This window comes from Panthera tigris, chromosome A3 (assembly GCF_018350195.1).
Source record: "Panthera tigris isolate Pti1 chromosome A3, P.tigris_Pti1_mat1.1, whole genome shotgun sequence".
Classification (NCBI taxonomy): domain Eukaryota; kingdom Metazoa; phylum Chordata; class Mammalia; order Carnivora; family Felidae; genus Panthera; species Panthera tigris.
The window spans coordinates 112,955,673-112,982,306 of NC_056662.1; the positions used below are offsets into that span (position 1 = coordinate 112,955,673).

General features: G+C 37.6%; 1 protein-coding gene across 2 annotated transcripts in view; it reads right to left on the reverse strand.

Annotated features, from left to right (window-relative positions):
• The window catches only part of TTC27 (tetratricopeptide repeat domain 27), a 186,323-nt gene that overhangs the window by 131,759 nt on the left and 27,930 nt on the right, over positions 1–26,634 (reverse strand). For both annotated transcript variants that reach the window (XM_042982193.1, XM_007082446.3), the window contains 3 exons: positions 24,538–24,671; positions 16,809–16,921; positions 13,185–13,251 (listed from right to left, as the gene is read on the reverse strand). In XM_042982193.1, coding sequence (XP_042838127.1) covers positions 13,185–13,251; positions 16,809–16,921; positions 24,538–24,671 — 314 coding nt within the window. The remainder of the gene's footprint in view (positions 1–13,184; positions 13,252–16,808; positions 16,922–24,537; positions 24,672–26,634) is intronic.

The following is a 26,634-nucleotide window of genomic DNA, read 5'->3' on the forward strand; positions in this document are numbered from 1 at the left end:
ATCCCCATAGCCGGTCTATATTATGAATGAGAAAACCACAATTTTTCCTTTAGCCTGCTTCTTGTCTTTGTTGACTCTCAGTCATGGTGGCTTGCTTTCTCTTCTCTGTTGATCTTTAACTGTGAGCTCATTGCTCAGTTTTAATTTGGGACTGTTGATGTTTTCCTCCAAAGAAACTGGTTTCTGCTGCCATGCAAGCCACACCATGAATTTAGGATTCCTTCAGACTTGTCTGAGGGTCTTGGCTTAGTAGAAAGTTCTGAAAGCACTATTAGGTCAGATAATTCCATTCCTCACAACTGCCACTGATCTCTGATCATGGGAGCCTCTGATCTCTGGCCCATCAGTCCCCCTTTTAATCTATATCTTTAGGTTTACTTCTTAATGCCTCCCTATTTCCTTCACTACTAAAGACAAGGTGGGGTAAGCCACAAGGTTGAAACCCAGTAAGAGACAGAGGCAGGTTTAAAGAAGTTTAACAGTTATTTGAACATATCCCAGAGAGCTGGCTTATTATCTTCAACTCCAAATAGAAATGGTTAACTATGGGGCGCCTGGGTGGCTCAGTCGGTTGAGCGTCCGACTTCAGCTCAGGTCACGATCTCGCGGTCCGTGAGTTCAAGCCCCGCATCAGGCTCTGGGCTGATGGCTCAGAGCCTGGAGCCTGCTTCCGATTCTGTGTCTCCCTCTCTCTTTGCCCCTCCCCCGTTCATGCTCTCTCTCTGTCTCAAAAATAAATAAATGTTAAAAAAATAAAATAAAATAAAATAAAATAAAATAAAATAAAATAAAATAAAATAACAAAGAAATGGTTAACTAGCCATAAGGCAGTGATGGGCTTACTCATTTTCTGTATAGTTTTGTGCAAGAGGTTTTTTCCCTTAACTTTTCATTTTCAGATTTGTTTTCTTCAGAGAAGTTTCAAGGATAAGACATACAACGAATTCCTGTATACTCTTCAACTCTTTGATTGCCACACAATCAATAGTTTAATCTCCAGACCTGATACAGATTCTACTCGAATGGCATTTACAGACTTTAAAGAATTAAATTCTACTAATTAGCTATTTTTATATCCATTAACAGAGAAGTTGCTTGAAATCATGTATTAATACCTTATCGTATTTTAGAAGATGCCAATTACGTATGCTATTTTTATACACAAGTTTCCGGCCCAATGAATTGTTTGTTTTGTTTGTTTGTTGTTTCTGCTGACTCTTGATCATGAGGGGAGAAAAATTCAACTCAACAAATCAGTGACCTGTGTTAGGTGCTAACGGTCAAAAGTACCACAAGTGGAGCTCTAAACAGTATATTCCTCCACCTGAATTTGGAGTTTCTTTTTTAATGTTTATTTATTTAGTTTTGAGAAAGCAGGTCAGTACGTTCAGGGGGGAGGGGTAGGAAGTGAGGGAGAGAGAGAATCCCAAGCAAGCTCTGCATTGTCAATACAGAGCCCAATGCGTGACTCCATCCCACAAACTGTGAGATCATGACCTGAGCCGAAATCAAGAGTTGGACGCTTAACTGACTGAGCCCCCCAAGAGCAACCTAGAGTTTCTTTTGAACAGTAGTTTCCAAAAATATTTGAGGGAAATTGCCCTGATTTTGCCTTATATAAAAAAAAGTAAAATTGATACTAAATGTGAACACTGAGCAACCTCCCTTTGGGAATTTGTTCTCCTACATTCTTTCCACTTAACACATCAGGTAGGCTGAGTATTTCGTGTTGTAGTTCTGAAATTGACGACCTATCTACACTGAAGTCAAAATCTATCTTAATAAACTCATCAATCTTAAACATTATAGTTCTAAATAACACCTACACATTTTCCCTTATTGAAACATATGACAGGCACAACAAAATAAACCCATTATTTGGCAAGACTTTGCTGTTTTCACAAATGTATACACCTATGCAACAACCATGAAAATCAAGATATACAAATTTCCATCAGCTCAAAAAGCTCCCTGGCAATCAATCTGTGACCTATTCTCTGTCATTATGATTTAGTTTTATCTATTCTAGAATTCCAACTAAATGGAATCAGGCTTTTTTTTTTTTTTTTTTTAATTTTTTTTTTCAACGTTTTTTATTTATTTTTGGGACAGAGAGAGACAGAGCATGAACGGGGGAGGGGCAGAGAGAGAGGGAGACACAGAATCAGAAACAGGCTCCAGGCTCCGAGCCATCAGCCCAGAGCCTGACGCGGGGCTCGAACTCACGGACCGCGAGATCGTGACCTGGCTGAAGTCGGACGCTTAACCGACTGCGCCACCCAGGTGCCCCGGAATCAGGCTTTTTAACTCAAAATCGTGTTTTTCAGATTCACTCACACTGTTGCATGTATCAGTATTCCATTTCTTTTCATTGCTCCGTATCAATTCTTTAGCTGGATGTACTCTAGTTTATCACTCACTTGTTGATGGACATTGGGTTTTTCCAGCTTTAAGCTATTATGAATTAAACAGCTATGAACATTTGTAGATAAGTCTTTGTGGGACATTTATTTTCATTTCTCATAAGTAAATACCTAGAGGTAGCACTGATGATTATGAGAAAATGCCAAACTGTGTTCCACACTGGTTGTACCATTTTACATTACATTGTATCTACAATGGATAAGAGTTCCAACTACCCCACACAGTATTAAGTCTTTTAAGTGGTGTAAAGTGGTTTTAAAATGCATTTTCCCAATGACTACTGGTATTAAGCATCATTCATACTCTTGTTGGTCATTCATGTATCTTTGGTGGAAGATCTGGTTCAAACCTTCTCCATTTTTCATTGCTTTATCCTATTATTATTGAGTTGGAAGAGATCTTTATTCTGAAAACAAGACTTTTGAGATATATGTACTGTGAATATTTGCTCAGTCTGAATCTTGTCTTTTCATTTTCTTAATGATGTCCTTCAAAGAGCAGATTTTAATTTTAATGAAGTTCAATATAACTTTCTATCCAATTCTATTATGGTTCATGCACTTAGCATTGCTCATTACCCCAATGTTACAACAATTTTACTTTAAGGAATTGAAGGAAATAGAGGTCAATGACTGACTTTTATATATATTTTTCCTTTGTGGTTTCTTTACTGATCCATAGACTAACTATGTTGCTTAATTATTCGGTTTCCAAATACTTGGGAGTTTTTCTAGATATCTAACAGTTATTTAGAGAATACATTCCATATGATGTGCATTTTTTTTTTATTGAGATTTTTTTACTGGCCCAGTATATGGTCTTGTTGAACATACCATGTGCACTTAAAAAAAAAAAAAAAAGGTATTCTGAGCGCACTGTTCTATAAATATCAATTAGGTCCAGTCGGTTCATAGTATTGTCCAAATTAACTATGTATTTATGCAGTGTTTTTGTCAAGCTGTTCTATTAATTGCTGCAAGAGGAATGTTAAAATAAGATGAATGTGGTATTGTCTATTTCTCACTTTAATTTTGTCAACTTTTGCTTCAGACGTCGTGTAGCTGTTATTAGACACATGTACATTTATGATTATTATGTCTTCTTGGAAAATTCTCCCTTTATTATTATGAAATAGCCCTCTCTGTCTCTGGAAGTATTCTTTATAACAAAGCCCTTTTATTTTATATTAATTTAGCAAATCTAAATTGTATCTTTTTATACTTAATGTTTGCATAGGATAATATTTTCTATCCATTTTTTTCAACCTGAGCCTTTATATTTAAAATACAACTCTTAGAAAGAACATATAGTTATGTCTTGTTGGTTGTTGCTTTTTTTTTTTTTTTTCATTCTCACAACCTCGGACTTTTATTTGGAGTATTTATCCATTAACATTTAATATAATTATAGATATGGTTGAATGTATTTGTTATCCTATTGTACTGCCATTCCTGCTTCTTTTTGGGTTATTCAAAAATACTTCAGATTGCCATTTTAACTTATCATTGGATTTTTAGCTAGATGCTTTTGCACTTTTTTATAATTTTTTAAAAAATTTTAAGTAGGCTCCACACCCAACATGGGGCTTAAACTCATGACCCTGAGATCAAGGGTCACATCTTGATCCAGCTCTACCAACTGGGCCAGCCAAGCACCCCAGATGCTTTTGATTTTTAAGTGGTTGCTCTAGAATAGCAGTATCTTTACTTGTCCACAATGTATTTAGAATTAATAGTGTAATCCTTCACATAAAATGTAGAAAACTTACAATCATCTAGGTCTGTTTATCCACCTTTGCATGCTTTCTACATAGTTCAGAAAATACCAACAGAGAATTTCATAATTTGTTTTAAATAGAAATATATATATTAAAGGTATTGTAAGGAAAATGATGCTCTTTTGTATTTATCTAGATGTTTTATCATTTCAGATGTTCTTTAATTCTCTCTGAACACTGAAGCTTCTGTATGAATTTTTTTTCACTTCATCCTAAAGAATTTCCTTTAGTATTTTTTTATAGTACAGGCCTGCTGACAACGAATTCTTAGGTTTCTTTTATCTAAAAAAGTCTTCAGGGGCACCTGGGTGGCTCAGTCGGTTAAGCGTCCGACTTCAGCTCAGGTCATGATCTCATGGCTCATGAGTTTGAGCCCCACTTCAGGCTCTGTGCTGACAGCTCGGAGCCTGGAGCCTGAAGCCTGCTTTGGATTCTGTGTCTCCTTTCTCTGCCCTTCTCCCGTTGATGCTCTGACTCTCTCTCAAAAATAAGCAAACATTTAAGAAATCGAAAAAAATAAAAAATAAAAAGTAAAAAGGTCTTCATTTGGCCATAATTCTTTAAAGATATTTTTACTAAATACAGAATTCTGGGTTGATACATTTTTCACTAGAGCACTTTAAAAATGTTGCTCCATGGTCTTCTGCCCTCTATAGTTCCTGAGAAGAAGTTAGAGATCTTTGAAATCTTTGTTTTCCCTTACTTAATGTGTCATTTTTCTCTATTTCTTATCAAGACATTCTCTTTATGTTTCACCTTAGCAGACTGACTATGGCATACATAGGCTTTATTTACTTTGTTTTACCCTGCTTAGGTCTCACTGTGCTTCTCGAATTCATAAATATACGATGTTTATACATTTAGGAAAGTTTTAGCCAGTAGTTCTTCAAATTTTTTCTGCCCTATTTTCTCTCTTCTTCTGGCTCCAATTACATGTATGTTGAACCTTCTGATATTGTCCCACATATCCAAAAAGCCTTATTCATTATTTTTATCTTTTTTGTCTCTGGGTTCTTCACACAGGATAGCTTCTATTGATTTATCTTCAAGTTCTCTAAACCTTTCTTGTATCATCTCCATTCAATTGTAAATCTCATCCACTAATTTTTATTTTACATAAATACATACATTTTATTTTACATAAATTCAATTTTAAGATTACCCTGTGGTTCTTTATACTTTCTATTTTTCTCTACAAATTCCTCTTTGTGACTATTACAAACATTTTTCCTTTATGTTACTGAGTGTAATTAAAGGATCTTTCTCACTTGATTTCTTTCGAGAGAGACAGAGAAAGAGAGAGAGAGTGTGCTCAAGTTGAGGAGAGGGGTAGCAGGGGGAGGGGAGGAGACAGAGAGAGAGAGAGAGAGAGAGAAAATGCTAAGCAGGCTTCCTGCTGAACATGGAGCCCAACATGGGGCTCGATCCCACGACACTGGGATCACAACCTGAACCGAAATCAAGAGTCAGATGCTCAATTGACTGAGCCACCCAGGTGCCGCAAAGGATCTTTCTTTAATCCTTGTCTGCTAATTCCAACATCTAGGTCATGTTGGAGTTAGTCTCCATCGACTATCTTGTCTCTTATGAATTGCTTATGGTCTCTTTATTCTTCATTTGCTGAACAATTTTGGATGATATCCTAAATATTGTGAATGTTACACTGTTGAGAGTGATTTTTCTTGTGTTGTTCCAAAGTGTTGGCTTTTTATATTTTAACACATAACACATAAAACTTTTTGGGGTGTCTAGGTGGCTCAGTCGGTTAAGCATCCGGCTTCGGCTCAGGTCATGATCTCTCGGTTTGTGAGTTCGAGCCCCACATCGGGCTCTGTGCTGACAGCTCAGAGCCTGGAGCCTGCTTCAGATTCTGTGTCTCCCTGTCTCTCGGCCCCTCCCCTGCTCATGCTCTGTCTCCCTCTGTCTCTCAATAATAAATAAACGTTAAAAAAAAATTTTTTTTTAAACACATAAAAGTCTTGTGTTTAGCACATAACTTTTGACTAAGCCTATAGACATAGTCTCTTGTGTGGCTGCTCAGAATCTCCTCTGAGTTCCTCTGTCCTTAGCTAAGCTGCTTAGAGTATTCCCTACACATGTGTAGCTCAAGAATAAGCCAGACTTAGGCAACATTTATATCAAGAATGTAAGAATCTTCATCGTGACTCTCTCCTTTATGAAATGTTCCCCCTCACAGTCCAGCAGCCATGGTAGCCCCAATCTCTGTCCTTAGAAAGACTGCTGGATTGCTATCAGAGTTTTAGCTGCCTTGCACTTAAGACACCAAGATTTAGCCATAAGATAGAAACAAGAAAAACACACAATGTCATTCCCTTCTTCCAAGCAAAACAGTCATCTCCAGAATCTTTCTGCCTTCAGTCATTCCCAAGTTCATCAGATAGCTGTTTTTTTTTTATTTCTTGCATTTTGTCCAGTTTGTCTTTTTTATCTGAAGGATGGCTCCAAACAGCTTACTTGCCCATCACAGAAGCAGAAGTCCTCCTAATAAATTTTAGAATCAACTTGCTGATTTCTGGAAAGAGAAAAAGCCTACTAGGAATTTATTTCTATTAATTTATAACTCAATTTTGAGAAACCTGTCAATTCAAACATATTGAGTCTTCCAATCCATGAATATTGTAATCTTTCCATTTATTTAAATCTTCTTTTTCTCAGCATTATGTCATTTTTAGCATACAAGTCATATTTCAGTTAAATTTATCACAAAACACTTTATTTTTGATATTTTATGCTATCATAAGTAGTTTTAAAATGTCTTTCCCAATTATTCACTGCTAGAAATTATTCACTGATTTTTTTTTTTTTTATTGACCTTGTATTCTGAGACCTTGCCTATTACTTCTAGTAGCTTTCATGTCAATTCTTTAGGGTTTCCTATGAATATAATTGTGTCATCTATGCATAATGATAGTTTTATATCTTCCTTTCCAATTCATATACCTTTTGCATCTTCTTCAGGTCTTATTACACTAGTTGGGATTTCCAGTTCAATGGAGATCTTAAGGAGGAAAGGTTGTTTTTTGTCAATAATGATTTTAATTAGAGCAGCACCTGGGTGGCTCAGTCAATTGAGCGTCCATCTCTTGATTTTGGCTCAGGTCATGATCCCAGGGTTGTGGGATCAATCCCTGCATCAAGCTCCACACTGAGCATGGAGCCTCCCTCCCCCTCTCTTCCACCCACATGTTCTCTAAAATAGAAAATAATAATATTAATAATGAGATTCTTCATTGATGCCCTTTACCAGGTTGAAATTCCCTTCAATTTCTAGTTTACTAAAAGCTTTTATAATATAATATAATATAATATAATATAATATAATATAATATATACACATACACTTTATAATATAAAGTATGTATTGTGTAATATAAAATAAAGTGTGTTGAATTTTTTTCAAATGCTTTTCTGCTATCAAGATAATCATTTGGCTTCTCTCTTTTACTCTACTAATAAGATGACTTGCATTGATTTCTTCATATTAAACCAATTTTGCACTCTTGAGATAAACACAATTTGGTCGTGACTTATCCTTTTTTGCACTGCTGCTTCATATATTTTGTCCAGTTTTGTAGCTGCTTACAGTAAAAGTTCAAGGTCAGTACCAGTTGTTCCAATGTGGCTAGAAGTAAACCCACAAATAAGTATTAACCTTAAGCCATGGCTAACGGTGATGAAAGAAGTCTAGCAGTTACCAGAGTAGATAGATGGTGGTTAGAAAAGTGCCTTAATCTCCTATTGAAATCCTAGCAGTCCTTCTGTCTATTCCTGAAATAGGACATATACAAGTAACTCAGTTCAACTCCAGTCAAAAAACATTTATGAATCCTCTGTTTAATAACAGTTAACCTACAAACTGATACAAAAAAATAAAGCAGGCCTATCTCTTACTTCTTTAACAGCATTTATAACCCAGAGAGCACCACAATAGTCATTACCAATAAATGCCTATTAAAATGTACAAGTAACATTTTGAGAGACAAGTATTCAAACCAGAAAAAAAAAAAAATCCTGAGCTATAACTGCTTAATACAGAATGTGCAATCTTGTAATGCTAACACAAACTGTCAGGGGTGTCATGGCTATCTCGGAAAGTTGTGTTGCCTATCTTAAAAAATTGAGAAATATACATGCCCTAAAAGAAAAACAGGCAATCACGTAAAAGTGTTTGCAAACCGTTCTATGTTCACAGATAAGTATTTATTAAATAGCTTTAAAATTTATAGCAGAAAGAGAAAATATATACAATATAATGTGTAAGTTCCAAAAGTCTTTTCTTTTTTTCATTTACGGAGACCTTGGGGCTTCGGCAGACAGTCAGAAGGCAGGCTGCCAGTATCAATTCACACTTAAGCAAAACTTTTGCCAATGAAAACTGAAACACCTGTATGAATTAACTAAATTGTTCCCATTTTCAACAATGAAAGGAAATTAAAAGCATTACTGAATGTCACTGACTTGGCCCATCTGAAAGGAAATAACGTAGATAACAGCTAATTTTAAATTATCAAGCCGATACAACATAAATGGCTCTCTAAAACAATATGGGTTATTTTCACTATGAGTCATTCAGTTTTCCTGAAATGTGTGGATCGAGTATCTCAGGAACAGCACCACATTATGACAACCTTAAAAAAATAAAATATTTCTTTCAGGATAAGCTTCTGACATTGCTGAATTAAAACATTCTCCCAACATTATCTCACGTGTATTTCTACATGCTGCACCAACAGGAAATCACTAATAAAAATGTCTCCAAAAAAGAGATTTCTCTTTTACCCTTTTACCCTTGTAATTAACATCTTGTGGGAAGGTACTTTTTTTGTTGTTTTTTTTCTTACTGCTTATTTTTGAGAGAGAGAGAGACAGAACTTGAGTGAGGGAGGGTCAGAGAGAGAGTGAGACACAGAATCCGAAGCAGGCTCCAGTCTCTGAGCTGTCAGCACAGAACCCAACACAGGGCTCGAACTCACACACTGCGAGATCATGACCTGAGCCGAAGTGGGACGCTTAACCTACTGAGCCACCCAGGTGCCCCTATTCAATAAATATTTAACAAATCTCCAGTAACTATGGTCCCCATCCCTTCAAGTGCTTACAATCCACTGGTAGGAATATTAAGACTTAAACTACTCTTGACCTTCTGTTAACAAAAAGACACTTCTTAGTCTCAATAGCTTACACCCCTAGTTCCAGGCCACCACGCTGCTGCCAGAGAAGGTAAATGGATGCCCAGCAAGAAAGAGTATGCTGTTTCCTCCCTCCTCCTTCTCTCCCACATCTACAGCCAATTTCAAGCAGGTCTTATCCCCTTAGGAATTCTTATTCCTGGAAAACAAATGCTCTCCTAAAACCAGTGATCAGATGATCCAGCTCATCCCCGAAAGCTATGGGTGCACCAGCTCTACCTACTCAAAGGTACTGTCAGGACATTCTCCAATTTGATCCTCAAAACAAGTTTTCAGTGCTGAGGACGAGGCACATCCCCTACTTCCCTCATCACACAGAAGAAGATGAAACAAGTGGTTATCCTTCCCATCAAGTACCATCATGCAGCACTACCTAAAATCGTCAAGGTAATGGACACAAATAAATCCTGTCCAGGGTTTGAGTCTATTTCATTCATTCTCTTCTTCTGCATCCATTTACTGAGCAACAATTACAAGTGAAGCTTGGAAGCACTGCACTGGACCTTGTAGAAGACCCAGAGAAGAACAAAGCCCAGTCCCTGAAATGGAGAGTTTATAGTCCTGTGGGAGGGAAAATATACATGAATATACATGAATACATGAAGAATTATAAGCCCAAATATGATCTGTGTTAAATAAAGGCACAGAGGGGTGCCTGGGTGACTGTGTCAGTTAAGTATCTGACTTTTGATTTTGGCTCAGATCATGATCCCATGGTTTGTGGGTTTGAGCCCTGAGTTGGGCTCTGCCCTGACAGTGAGGAGCCTGCTGGGGATTCTCTTTCTCCCTCTCTCTCTGCCCTTCCCCTGCTCTCATTCTCTCTCTCAAAAGAAATAAATAAACGAAGGAAGGAAGGAAGGAAGGAAGGAAGGAAGGAAGGAAGGAAGGAAAAAAAGAAAGAAAGAAAGGGCACCTGGGTGGCTCAGTCAGTTAAGTACCTGACTCCTGGTTTCGGTTCAGGTCATGATCTCACAGTCCATGGGTTCAAGCCTCACATCGGGCTCTGTGCTCACAGTGCAGAGCCTGCTTGGGATTCTCTCTCTCTCCTTCTCTCTCTGTCCCTCTCCCATTCTCTCTTTCTCAAAATAATTAAACTTAAAAAAAAAAAAGAAAAGAAAAGAAAAGAAAAGAAAGAAAAAAGCACAGACAGAAGTTCAAGAGTTCAGAAGTGAGGTAGCAACTCAAAGTGTTCCCTTTTCCTCCAATATTCTTTTGGAGTAATATAGAATAATACAGATAAAGGATATTTATATACAGGATATATCATTATACAAGATATAAATTTCAATGAAATTCCTCATTGAAACCAGGGGCCACTTCCAACTCATCTTATTATCTGCCTCAATATCTTGCACAAGGAAGGGATGTCAGGAAGTACTGATAAATACAAGGATGAGTTGACAAGGGCTCATCTAGATTTTTCCAGTATATTCTGTATGCTTCCTTTGGGATAAACAAAAGAAGGGGTGGTGCAGATCACAAAGCATCCTTGGGGCTCCTAAAAGCCCTCCTTACAGGTAAGTTCCTCACCCTACTTCTTAAGAAATAAAGATTCACTTGGAATTTAAAAACTCATCTCCTTAGAAGAGTCAGGCCTGGCACTTTGCATCACTGTAATCAAACAGCTTTCCTCCAAAGAGATCAGTCCTCAGGTCAGCTCTGACTTGGAAGAGTTAGAGGAGGAAAGAGAGCAAAAACATTATGTATTGTGAAGCCCCTGGGGGAAAAGTATAAAATTCAAATTTATGACCTCGTTGCAAGTTAGGAGAGATGAGTTACCTACCCCAGAGGTTACCAGAGTTAATTACGTCAGAAGTACTTCACAGTAGAGAGGAACAAGAATGGGTGGGGGAGGAGGGCGGGAAGAATCAGAAAAGAAACAGGAAAATAAAAAAGGGAAAGTTTTTTAAAAAGGAAGAAATTTATCTGCACCAAAGGGAAACGCTGAAAAAAAAAAATTAACTGCTTGAATATAAATAGAGTATTTTAGTGGGTTTTTTAGGATAACTATGGGTCACACATATACCTTAATGTGCTAAGACCAGTCCCCCAAAGGATGTTATTACTGATCCCCTCCCCATAAAAGGCCAGCAGGAACACTTCCTAGCACGTTACATCCTGTTTACCCCAGTCATCAGAAGAAACCCAAGCGTCCCAGTCATCATGTATCATCTAGACACTTGTCCCCACCAGCTCTGTACTTCCCTACAGTAATGCAAACTGACCACCATTTCAGACCCTCCACACCTTTCCCTGGGCCTCACTGCACGTGGACCTGTGTTCAGCGTCACCTTCTCACTGAGATCCTCCCCACCACCTTTTCTGACACAGCCATCCCCATGCCATTCATGTTCCCTTACCCTGCTCTACAGGTCTCCAGAGCACATCTGTTAAATATATTATTTCTCTCTTTGTATATTATATATTTCCCCCACAAGAATGTAAATAGATGTAAACTCCAAGAGGGAAAGACTTTGTTGACACTGTATCCCCAGTGACCAGCACAATGCCTGACATAGATTCAGTATTCAACAGAGATTAGCTAAATAAATAGGAAACACAGAATCATTTTTAAATAAATCTTTTAAAAAAGTGTTTAACACTTTACTTGTCAAATTCCTTATAGCATATGTGGTGAATAAACAGGGACATTTCCACATAGTTACCTACATATAGATACACTATAATCATAAACACCAAAGACGTCTCAGAATGCTTAAGTGAGAAAAGAAAGCAGGCCCCCAGAGGCCTCAAAGGATGTACATCCCATCAGTTCCAAGACCTTATGCAGGAAACAGTAACTTGCAAAATGTACATGACAATACAAAGTAAGCTAGCTTTCTACCAGATAAAAGTACTTCATTTTTGCCTTATCTGAAAAATAACAAAGAAAAAAAATCACAATTCTTACTTGATTCTAACTAGGATAATAAAAATGCCTTTGAAAAAATTATCTTAAGTAATTTGTGCTCATCAAAGACATGCGTTATCTTTTTATCCATAAAGCTAAGAAGACACCAAGTGACCCTTTGGTCTGCGACTTTTCTGTTCTTGAAAATCCTTCTTTGATCTCAAAACCTCAAACATCTCTATTACTGGATCTTTTCTTTTCACTGACATTCTTCTCTGACTGTGGTCTTTATCTATCAGCTTTATTTTCTTATACCCCATTCCCTCCTTAATTCCCCATAATGAGAGAGACTACATGATATTCCACAGGACCCGTCCAGGAGATAAGCAATGCACTAATTATCAGTGCCCACAGCCTCTCACTGCTCTACGGTGTGGAAGGCTGACCAGCACCTCGTGCCCTGGACACTGCCTCCCTCCTTGTCCTCTATAACCTACACCCTCCTGGCTCTGCTCCTCACTGTCTGATGTCCTCTTGCTCATCCCATCCATGCAGGCGTCACCCTCAGTTTTAGACAAAAGAGTTGCATACTATAGTAGCTTTGGGGTGAGGATTCGAACTCTTGTTCTGTCACTTCATTTATTCATTCAACATTTATTGAGCACCTATTAGGCGCTGGGATCAAACAATGAACAAGACATATTTGGTCACTGCCCTCAAATCCAAGCAAGTACAAAGGAAAATGCTTGTGTTTAAATCAACAGCAAGATAGATGTGGTTTGGAAACTAAAATGATGAGGTTTTATCCCCTTAACTTCCTTAAGTGGCAGTGTTTCAACAGGAGCAATCTGAGGCAAGAATACATCAGAAGCCCTAAAACATACAAGGAAAAAAATTAAATGGAAAGGACGACATTACTCACTGATGTAAATGCCAGCAGCTCCTCTTCAGTTAACTTATGCACTGGGTTATTCTTTTGGAAATTTGTGCTTTAAATTAAAAAAAAAAAAAAAAAAGCAAATTAATTCTAAAATGCATGTTGTAACTAATGACACCAAATTTTTAAAAAGGCAAGGTGAAGTGTATATATTTCAAAGCACATATTGTAATATTGTATCATGTACAAATATAGATATGAGTGTGCCAAAGATAAGTATGACAATAAATAATGTAATAAGCAAGTATGTAGTAAAATGCTAACAAATAAAATGTGGCTGGTGTACTAAATGTCAACATAACTTATTTTACTGGGGGAAAGCAATCTTATCTGTGCTAGGTCACAAAGAAAATGAAAAGAATTAACGTGGCACCAGCTCCTATTTATCAAACTCAGGCCAAAAAAATTAAAATATTACTGTAACCATTAGGCAAAAATTAGAGAAAGGCTGTCAAAGAGACAGAACAATGGGAATATTTAGATCCTGCTGATCCAAGTACAATTTGACAGGATGATTTTGTTAAACAATTTAGCACTATCTTGTAAAGCAAACCTTCATATATCCTTAACTCAATAATTCCATCCTAGGTATAGAGCCCAGAGAAATTCCTGAATAGGTGTACCGGAACCATACACACAAATATCCGTAGTAAAATTGTGTATGATAGGAAAAAATCTTGAAACAATCCAAACATCCAAAAGGAGACTGATAAACAGAGAAATATTCACCCAAAGGGATGCTGTAATGCGAAGTAAATTGTAGTTACATATAAAACATGAATGAATCATAAAAACAGAATATTGAGAGAAAAAACAATCACAGAAGACTACATATAGTAAGATACCATTTTCATAAAGTTCAGAAACCAACAACATGAAACAATCAACTTAGAAGTATAAAAACATGTGGGGCGTCTGGGTGGCTCAGTCGGTTGAGCGTCTGACTTCAGCTCAGGTCATGATATCGTGGTCCGTGAGTTCGAGCCCCACGTCGGGCTCTGTGTTGACAGCTCAGAACCTGGAGCCTGCTTCAGATTCTTTGTCTCCCTCTATCTCTCTGCCCCTCCCCTGCTCATGCTCTGTCTCTCTCTGTCAAAAATAAATAAACGTTAAAAAAATTAAAAAAAAAAAGAAGTATAAAAACATGTGAATTAATATATTTTTTGAAAAGGCAAGAGGGGCGCCTGGGTGGCTCAGTCAGTTAAGCGTCGGACTTCAGCTAAGGTCATGATCTCACAGTTCGTGAGTTTGAGCCCGCATCAGGCTCTGTGCTGACAGCTCAGAACCCAAAGCCTGCTTCAGATTCTATGTCTCCCTCTCTCTCTGCCCCTCTCCCACTCGCGCTCTGTCTCTGTCTCTCAGAAATGCATAAACGTTTACCAAAAAAATTTTTTTTACAGAAGATGACAAATGCAAAATTAAGGACAGTGGTTACCTTTTTTAAAAATTCAAGTATAATTAATATACAGTGTTATAGAAGTTTCAGGTATACAATATAACAATTCAACAATTCTACATATTTCTCAATGCCCACAAAGATAAATCTACTCTCGGGGTGCCTGGGTAAACATTCAACTCTTGATTTCGGCTCAGGTCATAATCTCACAGTTGTGGGATCGAGCCCCACACTGGGGCTCCGTGCTGGCCATGGAGCCTGCTTGGGATTCTCCCCATTCCTCTCTGCCCCTCCCCTGTTCACGTGCACTCTCTCTCAAAAAAACAAAACCTCTAAAAGAAGATTAGTTTACTCTTAACCCCCTTTATCTATTTCACCTATCCCTCCATCCCACCTCCCCTGTGGCAAGCACCAGCTTGTTCTCTGTATTTAAGAGTCTGGTTTTTCATTTGTCTCTTTTTTCCTAGCCCCACTGCTTCACCAATCAACCATCTGTAAGAATTCACCTTCTGTGTGTTTCCTTTCTAAACCAACCCAGCCCACTGCAACGTCCAAGTCACCTTCCCATACAGGTAATGACCATGGGGATCAGACAGAGATCAGGCGGTATAACAAAATCACTGTTTACAACCCCCAAGGGAATTCAGTTCATGTAGATGTCCTGACTCATTTATAAACCGCATCAGGTGCTCCAAGATTCAAAACATAACCAAGTAGTTTCTACCGAACAGGGAAGATTCAAGTTGCCTACGAAATCCACTCAGCACTTTTAACTGTTCCATCAATATTGTATTTGGAGGAAAAAAACAGTATTTTAGAACAAGCATTTTCTTTGTCTTTTAGTCCTCTCTCAACTGTGAAGTTTAATTCATTGTACCTAAAGCTCAATTGACAGAATGCCTAGGAATATGTATACTTTGCTTGATTTAATTTTCTGATAAGTTGACAATCATGAATTTGCCAAAATGATGTTTTAAGAAACTGCATAGAGGAGAACTCAAAACTTAGGGTCAGTAAAACCTGGATATTCAAGCCTTCACTGCTGCTTTGTAATTCTGAATAAGTCAGTCAGCCATTTAAACCCGCTTTCCCCTCTGAAAAATGGAGAAGAGTAACAAACTCTAGGGTCACTAGAACATTAAGAGGGGGTAATGTGGGAAGTACATGGTGCAATTCCTAGCACATGAAACTGCTCACAAATAGTTGCTATTTATATTATTTATATACTAAGAATCATCATGAATTGGACAATGTTTCATAGTAAGCATAAATTCTGTCAGTGGAATCAAATAATGTGATAGGATGAGTGCTGTGGGCTTAGAAGCACAGCTGTGTGTGTGTGATCCCTTTCACCCTAACTAACAAGAGGAATGGAGGGCGGCATTCAACTTGTGCGTAAATGAAATCCTACTGTCAGTGGAAAGGAAGTAAAATGCTATGAGGTGGTCACAAAAGGGTAAGTTCTACTGAGTGAAAAGACTTTTTTTTTTTTTTACAAGCCTGCTTAGGATTCTCTCTCTCTCCCTCTCTCTGCCCCTTCCCATGGAGGGCGCTCTCTCCCTCAAAATAAATAAATAAACTTAAAAAATTAAAAAAAAAAAAAAAAAAAGAATTCTATCCTTCAGAATGTAAATATCCTCAAAGGTCAAATTAGTCATTCTCAACTCTCCTAAATACTTTATTAAAAGTTTATTTCTAGGGGCGCCTGGGTGGCTCAGTCGGTTAGGCGGCTGATCGGCTCAGGTCATGATCTCACGGTCTGTGAGTTCGAGCCCCGCGTCGGGCTCTGTGCTCACAGCCCAGAGCCTGGAGCCTGTTTCAGATTCTGTGTCTCCCTCTCTCTGGCCCTCCCCCGTTCATGCTCTGTCTCTCTGTCTCAAAAATAAATAAACGTTAAAAAAAAAAAAAAATTTAAAAGTTTATTTCTAGCAAAAGCTAATCAAAGATATTTTACTTATGAAGGAAAAGAGAAGGATAAGTATACTAATTCAAAGGAGATCCCTGAGATTCCTAATCTCTAACCCTTTACTTGGTTGCCCAGTGGAGACCACTGGTGGTTTAGTGGTAACTGATTGCCCCACTATTCTCGATCCTTATAAGCATTATAAGATTCCCTATTCATCCAGAAAAACTGAGTCCTGGAATAGTCTTTCTCAATACAAGAGAAACAATATGCGAAGTGTTCAAAGTACCCAAGGAAGTAACTGACTTACCAGATTCCAAGGATAACAGCAAGCTCTTCAGCACACAGGTCAGGCATCTGAAACTGTTCACAATCTGCTAACTTAATCTCATTTAGAACAGTGTCATCATTGAGTTCAAGATTCTGGTGCAATACAAAAGAAAATATTTAGACCAAAAATTAAATTTGATTCATTCAATACACTGTATGCAACTGATTACTAAGGAGGGATAACTTACCTTTTTGTTTAAAGATTATACAATGTCTACATATGGTCAATAGGCTTTTTCTTGTGAAACACATATTTAGAGATAATTTACTACGTAGAAACAGAAGACATGCCATCTAAACCTCAGGAATGCACTGACAATATCAGTAATAGGAAACAACAGCTATCATTCATTGAGCCCAGTAGGCAAAAGCCCCTCTACTGATCCACCAGGATTTAAAACCAGATCTTTCCATACTCTATTCTAAATTCTAATCTAAAACATCCACTCCCAACTCTGTTTCTCAACAGGATCTAGAATAACCAAAACAATTTGAAAAAGAATAAAATCTGAGGACTTAGGGGGCTTTGATAGAGTACCTGATTTCAAGAATTACTACAAAGCCAAGACAGCGTGGTACTGGCATGAAGATAGACATACATATGAAAGGAATCAAATAGAGTCCAGAATTTTAGACCCACATATGGTCAAATGAGTTTTAACAAAGGTGCCTAGGGTGATTCAACACAGGAAAAGTCTTTTCAAAAAAACATGGCGGAACAACTGGATATCCATTTGGAAAGAAATGATCCTTCACTCTTATCCCATACCAACACAAAAATTAAACCCAAATTGATCACAGACCTTAATGCAGAAGCTAATACTGAAAAAACTAGAAGAAATCAGAGGAGAAAAGCTTTGCAGTGCTGGGCTAGGTAATTAGTCCTTAATTAGAACATACAAAAAAAACCTGAACCATCAGAGAAAAAAACTTACTAAATTGAACTTCATCAAATTAAAAACTTCTGTTTTTTGAAAACATTGTTAAGAAAATGAAAAGCCAAGCTACAGACTCAGAATATATTCAAAAAACAAATATCTGAAAAGAGACTTGTATGCAGAGAGTATGGAGAACTCTTACAACTCAAAAAGAAGATAAACAACCCAATAGAAAAGTAGACAAAAGATTTCCACAGGTACTTCATAAAGGAAGGTGGCCAATAAGCACACAAAAAGATCCCTGACAACAGTAGTCAAGAGGAAATACTAATTTAAAACACTGACAATAACAAATGTTGACAAGGATCTAGAGCAATGAGAACTTTCACACACTATTGGTAGAAATTTAAAATGGTGTTCAACCACAGAAAATATTTTGCCAACTTCTTATAAAAAATATATATATATTTACTATAGGAGCTATCAATTCCACTCTAAGTGGTTACCATGAGAAATGAAAACATATCCACACAAAGACATATATAAATAAATGTTCATAAGCCCAATGGTTTGGGCTGTAATCGCCCAAACCAGAAACAACTCAAATGTCTGTCAATAAACAGATAAAAGAAAAACTATACTATATCCATCCAATGGAATTCTAATCAGCAATAAAAAGGAACTACTGCCACAGGTAGCCATATAGGTAAATCTCAAAAACATGCTCAACAAAAGAGGCCAGATACAAAAAAGTTCATGTAAAATTCTAGAAAAGGCAAACTATCAGGGTGTCTGGGTGGCTCAGCTGGTTAAGTGTCCGACTCTGGCTCAGGTCATGATCTCATGGTTTGTGGATTCGAGCACTGTATCAGGCTCTGTGCTGACAGCTCAGAGCCTGAAGCCTGCCTCAGATTCTGTCTCCCTGTCTTTCTGTCCCTCCCCAGCTCATGCTCTGTCTCAAAAATAAACATTTAAAAATTTTTTATTAAAAAAAAAAAAAAGAAAAAGCAATCTATCTCTAGTCACAGTAAACAGATCTATGACTGTTTAGGGCCACTGAGGTGGGGGATTAACTGCAAAGGGGCATGATGGAACCTTCTAGGGTAATGAAACATACATTGACTATAATGGTTAGATATATGTATTTGTCAAATGCCATCAAACTGAATGGGTTTAATCTCATCAATTAAAATGGATCAACTTTTGGATAGAAGTTCTTTTTCAAAAAAATTGATTTAAAAAATGAATTGTCAAAAAAAAGTAAAACCACAATGGGATCTCTCTATACACACACACAACACACTAGAATACCAAAATTCAGAAGACTGACAATACCAAGCATTTGCAACTGGCACTGTCATACACTGATGTTTGGAATATAAAACAGTACAACCATTTTGGAAAAACAGTTTGGCAGTTTCTCATCAAGTTAAGAACACACCACACGATCCAACCATTCCAATCCTAGGTATTTACCAAAGAGAATTAAAAACATATGTTCACACAAAGACTTACACACAAATGTTTCAAGCAGCTTTATTCATAAGAGCCAAAAATTAGAAACAGTTCAACTGTCTACCAACAGGTAAATGGATAATCACATTGTCCTCTGATGGACCTAAGTTTGCATCCATGCATTAAGAAGATATGGTACAGGGTACCTGGGTGGCTCAGTGGGTTAAGCATGTGACTCTGGCTCAGGTCATGATCTCATGGTTTGTGAGTTCGAATCCCACATCAGGCTCTCTGCAGTCAGCACAGGGCCCACTCCAGATCCTCTGTTTCCCTCTCTCTCTGCCCCTCTCCCACTCTCTCAAAAATAAAAAATAAACATTAAAAGAAAAGAAGAAGATATGGTACATAATGGAATATTATTCAGCCTTAAAAAAAAAAAAAAAACAAGGAAATCCTGCCAATGGTGACAATTTGGATGGACTTTGAAGGTATTATGCTAACTTAAGTAAGGGAAAAATACATACTGTATGATCTCACTTACACGTAGAATCTAAAAATAAATAAATAAATAAAACTCATAGAGAAAGAGATCAGATCTGTAGTTACCAGGGGCAAAGAGTGGGGGAAAGGGGAATTGGAGGAAGACAGTCAAAAGCTACAGACCTCCAGTTACAAAACGAATAAGTACTAAGAATGTGATGTATGACCTGATGTGATGTATGCTGTGTGACAGGAAAGCTGTTAAGACAGTAGACCCTAAGAAGAAATTTTTTTCCCTTTTTTCTGTTTTTTCTTTTCTTTTCAACTATATGAGAAGATAGATGTTAGCTGAACCTACTGTGGTAATCATTTCATTTCACAATTTATGCAAACCCAACCATTATGCTGAACACCTTAAACTTATCCAGTGACACGCCAATTATTTCTCAGTAAAACTGGGGAAAAAAGAGAATTGCTACAACTTAAAAAAACATTATGCTAAGGGAAAGAAACCAGACACAAAAGAGTCATACTGTATGATTCCATTTATTTGAAATTCTAGGAAAAGCAGCTCTAATCTGTGACAGAAAGCAGACCAGTGGGAGGGAAAGTGACTGACTGCAGGGAAGTATAAGCGACTTTTTGGTGTAATGGAAATGACTCTGTATTTTTATTATGGTGGTGGCTCTATGGGGTCTATTTTTCAAAATGCAAAATGTACATTTAAAATAAAATAGGCACACTTTAAGTTTTTCTTTTCTAATTCAATAAAAGCACTTAAAACTAGGAGCTGAACAGACCAGAAAGCTGGACTGTCTATGGCTAAGAGGTCAACTTCTTAACTCATAACCTTTTCCCTAGTAAGCAGTAAGTCTGCCCAAAACACAGCCCAGAGGAACACCTTTCCTTGTCCAGCCTCAAAATCACCCTAACGGTGGGTCTGTCTCTACCTACAGGGTTTCAAGAAAAGAGTACAGCAACACCAACAACTGCTGATGGGAGGAACACAGAAACTTAGGCGACTGCTCAGAATCAGTTGAAAAAATGGCTCTTCCTCCCGGAATGGGCACCCTTCAAAGGCAGGGCTGGCGGGTGCACAGCACACCCTGGTGGCCATCATTTTCAAGACAGGCCTTTCAGAATTTAAAAAATAGAACTACATACATAATTTTAAATTTTCTAGCAGCCACACTTAAAAAAAGTAAAAAAGTAAAAAAAAAAAAAAAAAAAAAAAACCGTATGATTTAACCTAATACATCCAAAACACTATTCCAGTAATTTGTGTCAAGAGAAAATTATTAGACATCATACATTCTTTTTTTCATACAGTCTATGAATCTGATGTGTCTTTTACACTTCAGCATATCTCAGTTTGAACCAACCAACTTTCCAGTGATTAATAATCACATGTGGCTGATGGCTACCATATTGGTCTATGTAGCACTACAGTATCCCAAAATTCTCATCTTATTACATCACTATAGGGTTATATTAATCTACTTAATTAACACACAATGTTTTGTTTTGTTTTCTGTTTTTTTCTTAAAATTTTATTTTTAAGTAATCTCCACACCCAACACAAGGCTTAAACTCACAACCTCGAGATCAAGAGTCACATGCTCTACTGACTAAGCCAGACAGGTGCTCCTAATACACAATGTTTTTAACACACCCATACAGTACCTTTATAAATCTAATCTGATCCTTTAACAAAGCGTGATGTGGAAAAAACAAATGAGGAAACTAAGTATTTTGTAACTGTACCAGATTCTCATCCCAGGCTAGACAATAAGGAAGGGACAGGGGCCCAAGTCTCCTCCACCATCCCAGGACTCCTTCTCCTCCACCACAGAAGACCTGAGATATGTCAGAGTTGGCCACACAGAATTATTTATTTGTCAGACACAAACAAGTAATCAGTTTTGATCTTCATTCAAAATTCTCTATGTTCCTATTTAGCTCTTCTAAAATTAAAATTGGTTGGCTGTTGGTGTACCTGGGTGGCTCAGTCGGCTGAACATCCAACTCTTGATTTCGGCTCAGGTCATGATCCCAGAGAGTTGGGATCAAGCTCCACATTTGGCTCTGTACTGACAGCACAGAGCCTGCTTGGGATTCTCTCTCTCATGCTTTTCTCTCTGCTCCTCCCCCACTCATTCTCATTCTCTCTCTCTCTCACTCTCTCTCTTTCTCTCAAAGAAAAAAAATGTTTTAATGGGTCGGCTACCGTACGTACTTACCTAACCATTCTGCAAGTCCCAAATTTAGAATATTGTTCTGCCCCAGTACCATTTGTACCTCATAACATTCTACCTAACCAAGAAATAAGCACATAATTTATCTCCAATATGTGAGACATACCATACGTAGCATTTAATATATATTTCTCATTAGTGATCATGTATGCATTTTTGTTTTTTGTGAATACACAATTGAACAACTAAGAACAGGGAGTGTGTCTTTAATCTGCACAGTGGGGATGCTCCTAACTGTTGGTGATCTCCAATGGCTTGAATCTATATAATTCCCCAGTAATAACAGATTAAGACTCTAGAAAGGCCCACAGGGAAATATGCTCCTCACTGGCAATAAAATTACTGTTTCCTCAATTCTGAGATACAAATTTTCACACTGTAACATTTCCAATCAAGATATATTTTGCAATAACTAAAACTGATGTAATAACGTGCCTTTTTTCCCAAAGAGTGGTTATCAAAAAGATAGTGTATTTTATAATCTAATAGTGTCCTTCCATAAGGAAATAGGATATGAAATTAAACAAGCAATTCTATCTTCTGTCCTTAAGTATAAAGCTGTTCCTATGTAATCAATACATACATCACATAATTTGTACCTTACTCCTTTAAGTAGTAATTAATGAAAACCATAAGTTTATCTGAATGTATTTTACTTCAAATATTAAAGATTCAGTAAATTCTATATTAAATTGTGCATCATTTTTTTGCATTCCTAATAACAGTCATCATATCCTTATCCTGTTTATCATCACAAGAGACAATTTTTTTTTTTTTTTTTATGTTGAGAGGGAGAGAGAGAGCAGGGGAGGGGCAGAGAGAGAGGGAGAGAAAGAGAATATCGCTGTCAGCACAGAGCCCAATGTGGGGCTCGAACTCTCGAACCATGAGATCATGACCTGAGCCGAAATCAAGAGTCAGACGGTTAACCAAGTGAGCCAACCATGCGCCCCCAGAAGACAATTTTGAATAAGAGAACTCCACATTAAAAAAATAAATTAATTAAATAAACAACAATGGATTACTGAATTAAACGCATGGATTGCAGAATTAAATCTCTTTTCATTGATGCTATGCTGTGGCTTAAAGATCAGGATTATGGCAGTTAATCTAAGATTTAGAGAAGGATTTGGTTTACATCAAAAGGTTTAAAAAAAAAAAAAAGAAAAAAAGAAAAATAAAGGCTTAAAGAGGAGACTCCAGACATGTAAGGAGGCCAAGGACTGAAGCAGGTAACAGCACAGTGTTCCTGGACCAGCATCAACACAGCAGTACAAGCCCTCCTTCACTATGGCTCAACCTATGTGGGGAAGTATAGGCAGCACCCTGTGTAGTCTTATCCCTGAGTTTCTACATCTTTTCCTTACCTCCCTCCTTCCCCTCTTAGAATCAATAGCTGTTCTTGACTGCTGCCACTCTCCCTTCCCATCCCTAGCCCCTACTCTTGGCACTATTTTCAGTACAGAATAGAATTTTGGTGTTCAAAGTACCCAAGATAAATGTGCTTGTAGGCTCTAAAATGAAGAGTAGGGCTTCAAAGACAGTAACATCAAGCAAAGGACTACCAAAAATGTTGGCTTGGGATTTCTGCAATAAAAAAATATAAATGCTAATGATTTCTGCGGAAGGAGATGGAAAGGCATCTAAACAGGTAAAGTGACCAAGAGCCATAAATTTATTTATTTGGGGGGGGGGGTAAATTTCTTTATTATCTGAAAACAAGAGTAGTTACTATTTAAATTTTCCTTTTGTGTTAGGGGTCAGACTGCATGAGACCATCAGCTGTCACTGTCAATCACCATAACACCCCCCCGAACCACCTTTTGCTTTTAGCTCCCTTCACTTCCCAGGGATTCCTTGTGTCCCAATCAAGCTTTGTCACAAGCTCTTGGATCTTAACCCAAGGCATTTTGTACCTTCTTAGCTTTGAGTATTGACCACTAAGTTCTCCAACTTATTATCCTGCTAAGAGCCATAAAATTAAGCTACAAGAAAAGAGAATGCATGGGGTCCCTAGCTGGCTCAGTCAGTAAAGCAGGTGACTCTTGATCTCAGGGTTATAGGTTCGAGCCCCTGTTGCGTGTAGAGATTACTTAAAAATAAAATCTTTAAACAAAAAACAAAAAAAAAGAAGAGAATGCATTAGCCAGGTCAAGAAAAACATACTAAGGCAGCAACCAGCCCAATAATGACAGAGTAACAAAGGATCAGAACACTGGTAAAAAGGTATTCTTATCATCTGTTTATATATTTTAAAGAGGAAGTCTAAGAAATTTCATGTCTCTTAATATTTAAAAATATCCACAGAAGGTGAAAGTTAAGACAACAAATACGGTAGCAGCTAGAAAAATTAGACTCTACTCAGTTCGTCCTTCGAATTCTTTCAAGAAGGGTAATACAAACTAACTGCATTGCTAATTCCTATTACTGAAGTCTAAGAAAAAAAATAACATTTTATCTCTACTTAAGGGTAAAAAAGGCCTAGCCATAGGTTTGTTTTTTAAAACCCCAGCCACCCTGAAACAGCTCAAAAAGGGACAAAATGAAGCCTCTTCCCAACCCATTCAGTGTTTCTACAAAACTCACCTACTGACACTGTCAGATTTGGATGTTAATTCAACTAACTTTCGATCCTACTCACCCTGGTTAAATGTTCCCGAGGAGTGGGTGCGGGACTGAACTCACAGTGTGAAAAGACATCCCCTTTCCTTCTCACATCTAGAATAAGTTGTGCCACGTAATTTTCCTGGAACCGTGTTCTCTTCCCCAAAGCACCTGAAAAAAGCATATTAAATTGTATCTACTAATTTGTCAATTACATCTACTGTACAATCATGAAAAGTAGTATTTTCAGAGTGCTTTAGAGTTTGTAAGGTATTTTCTCCATTTCACATTTTAAAAAATCCTGAGGCCCAGTGATGATTTTAAAACTACTTATAAAATTATAAAGCCAGGGTGGGAGATAAAAATTAATAATAATACTAAAAATTAAAATAGAATTATAAAGCCAATAAGCTATGTGGCCAGAACTCAAACCCAAGATTTACACCACTGGATTACACATACCTACTTTTGCATCAAACTACCTCCTTCCTCAAAAAAGTGTCATGGGGGCAACTGGGTGGCTCAGTCAGTTAATCATCCGAGTCTTAATTTTGGCTCAGGTCATGATCTCACAGTTCGTGAGATAGAGAGCCTCACTTCGGGCTCTGGGCTGACAGCGCAGAACCTGCTTGGGATTCTCCCTCTCCCTCTGCTCCTCCCCCACTCTTTCCAGCTCTCAAAATAAATAAATAAACATTTAAAGAAAAAAAGTGTCATTGGTAGAAGGATTATCAGCATCTTCATATAACAAATGAAAAAACAGAGGTTCTGAGGTGCAGCCGCTTGCTTAAGATCACAGGGATTATCAGTATCAGAGCCAGAGCTTAAAGCCAGGGTCTCCAGGTTCTAAATCCCACAGTCTATCTTTCCATGATTCTATCTGGCTTCATTTAACACCAACATTTTGTCCATTTTGTATCTGAAATACCTTGCTACAAGAATAGCTTTAATAGAAGCAACAGTCCTATTATCCATTCTCTGGCAAGCTTCAGATTATAAAGACCCTTGACCATAATGACCCGTCTAAGAAGTCTAGATTTTATCCTGCAATGAATCTGGCCCTTTACACATGTTACACAAAAATAGCTACTGAGACGGCCTAACACAGCTCACTTTTTTATAGAAAGGCTACAGTTCAATGGAAAAAAATAATAATCTGATTCCCATTTTATATTTGTGAGTACCACATTTGTATTTTTTTAAGTTCTTCATTCTTAACTTGGAAAAAATATGAGGAACTAGCTAGTAAATATACCAGCAGTTATAGGTGACTATACAGAATACCGTGCCATTAGTTTTTAAATAGCCCAAGAAAAGCCCCCTAGGGCTGAAACATTTAAAAACATAATCTCTGAAACTAACCTCACAAGTTATATTATACATAACTATATTCTCAAATACAGACAAGACTCCAACTTACATATGGCCATCGTTCCAAAAGTTATAAGCTAGATATTTAATAATTTCCCCATACAAACAATGTAATAAAAGATGGCTAAGATCCCAGACCAGGCCACAGTCATATTTAACTCATAATGTATTTGAAAGATTTTATTGACAAGACCAGCTCAATAAGAAACATAGAAAAAAAATTTTTAACGTTTATTCATTTTTGAGAAAGAGAGACAGAGCGCAAGTGGGGGTGGGGCAGAGACAAAGAGAGACACAGAATCCGAAGCAGGTTCCAGGCTCCGAGCTGTCAGCACAGAGCTCGACGTAGGGCTTGAACCCATGAACCGTGAGATCATGACCTGAGCCGAAGTCAGACACTTAACTAATCGAGCCACCCACACACCCCTAGAATTTTTTTTTTAATGTTTATTTTTGAAAGAGAGAGAGAGAGACAGAGAGAGAGAGAGAGACAGAGCATGAGCAGGGGAGGGGCGGAGAGAGAGGGAGACACAGAAACTGAAGCAGGCTCCAGGCTCTGAGCTGTCAGCACAGAACCCGACGGGGGGCTTGAACTCATGAACCGTGAGATCATGACCTGAGCCAAAGTCAGATGCTTAACGTACTGAGCCACCCAGGCGCCCCAAGAAACAAAGAATTTAGGGGCCTAGAATCGGCCTTAGGGATAACTCAGACCAAGCCCAAGAATGACAAATAAGTTCAATCACTTCAACCTTCACACACC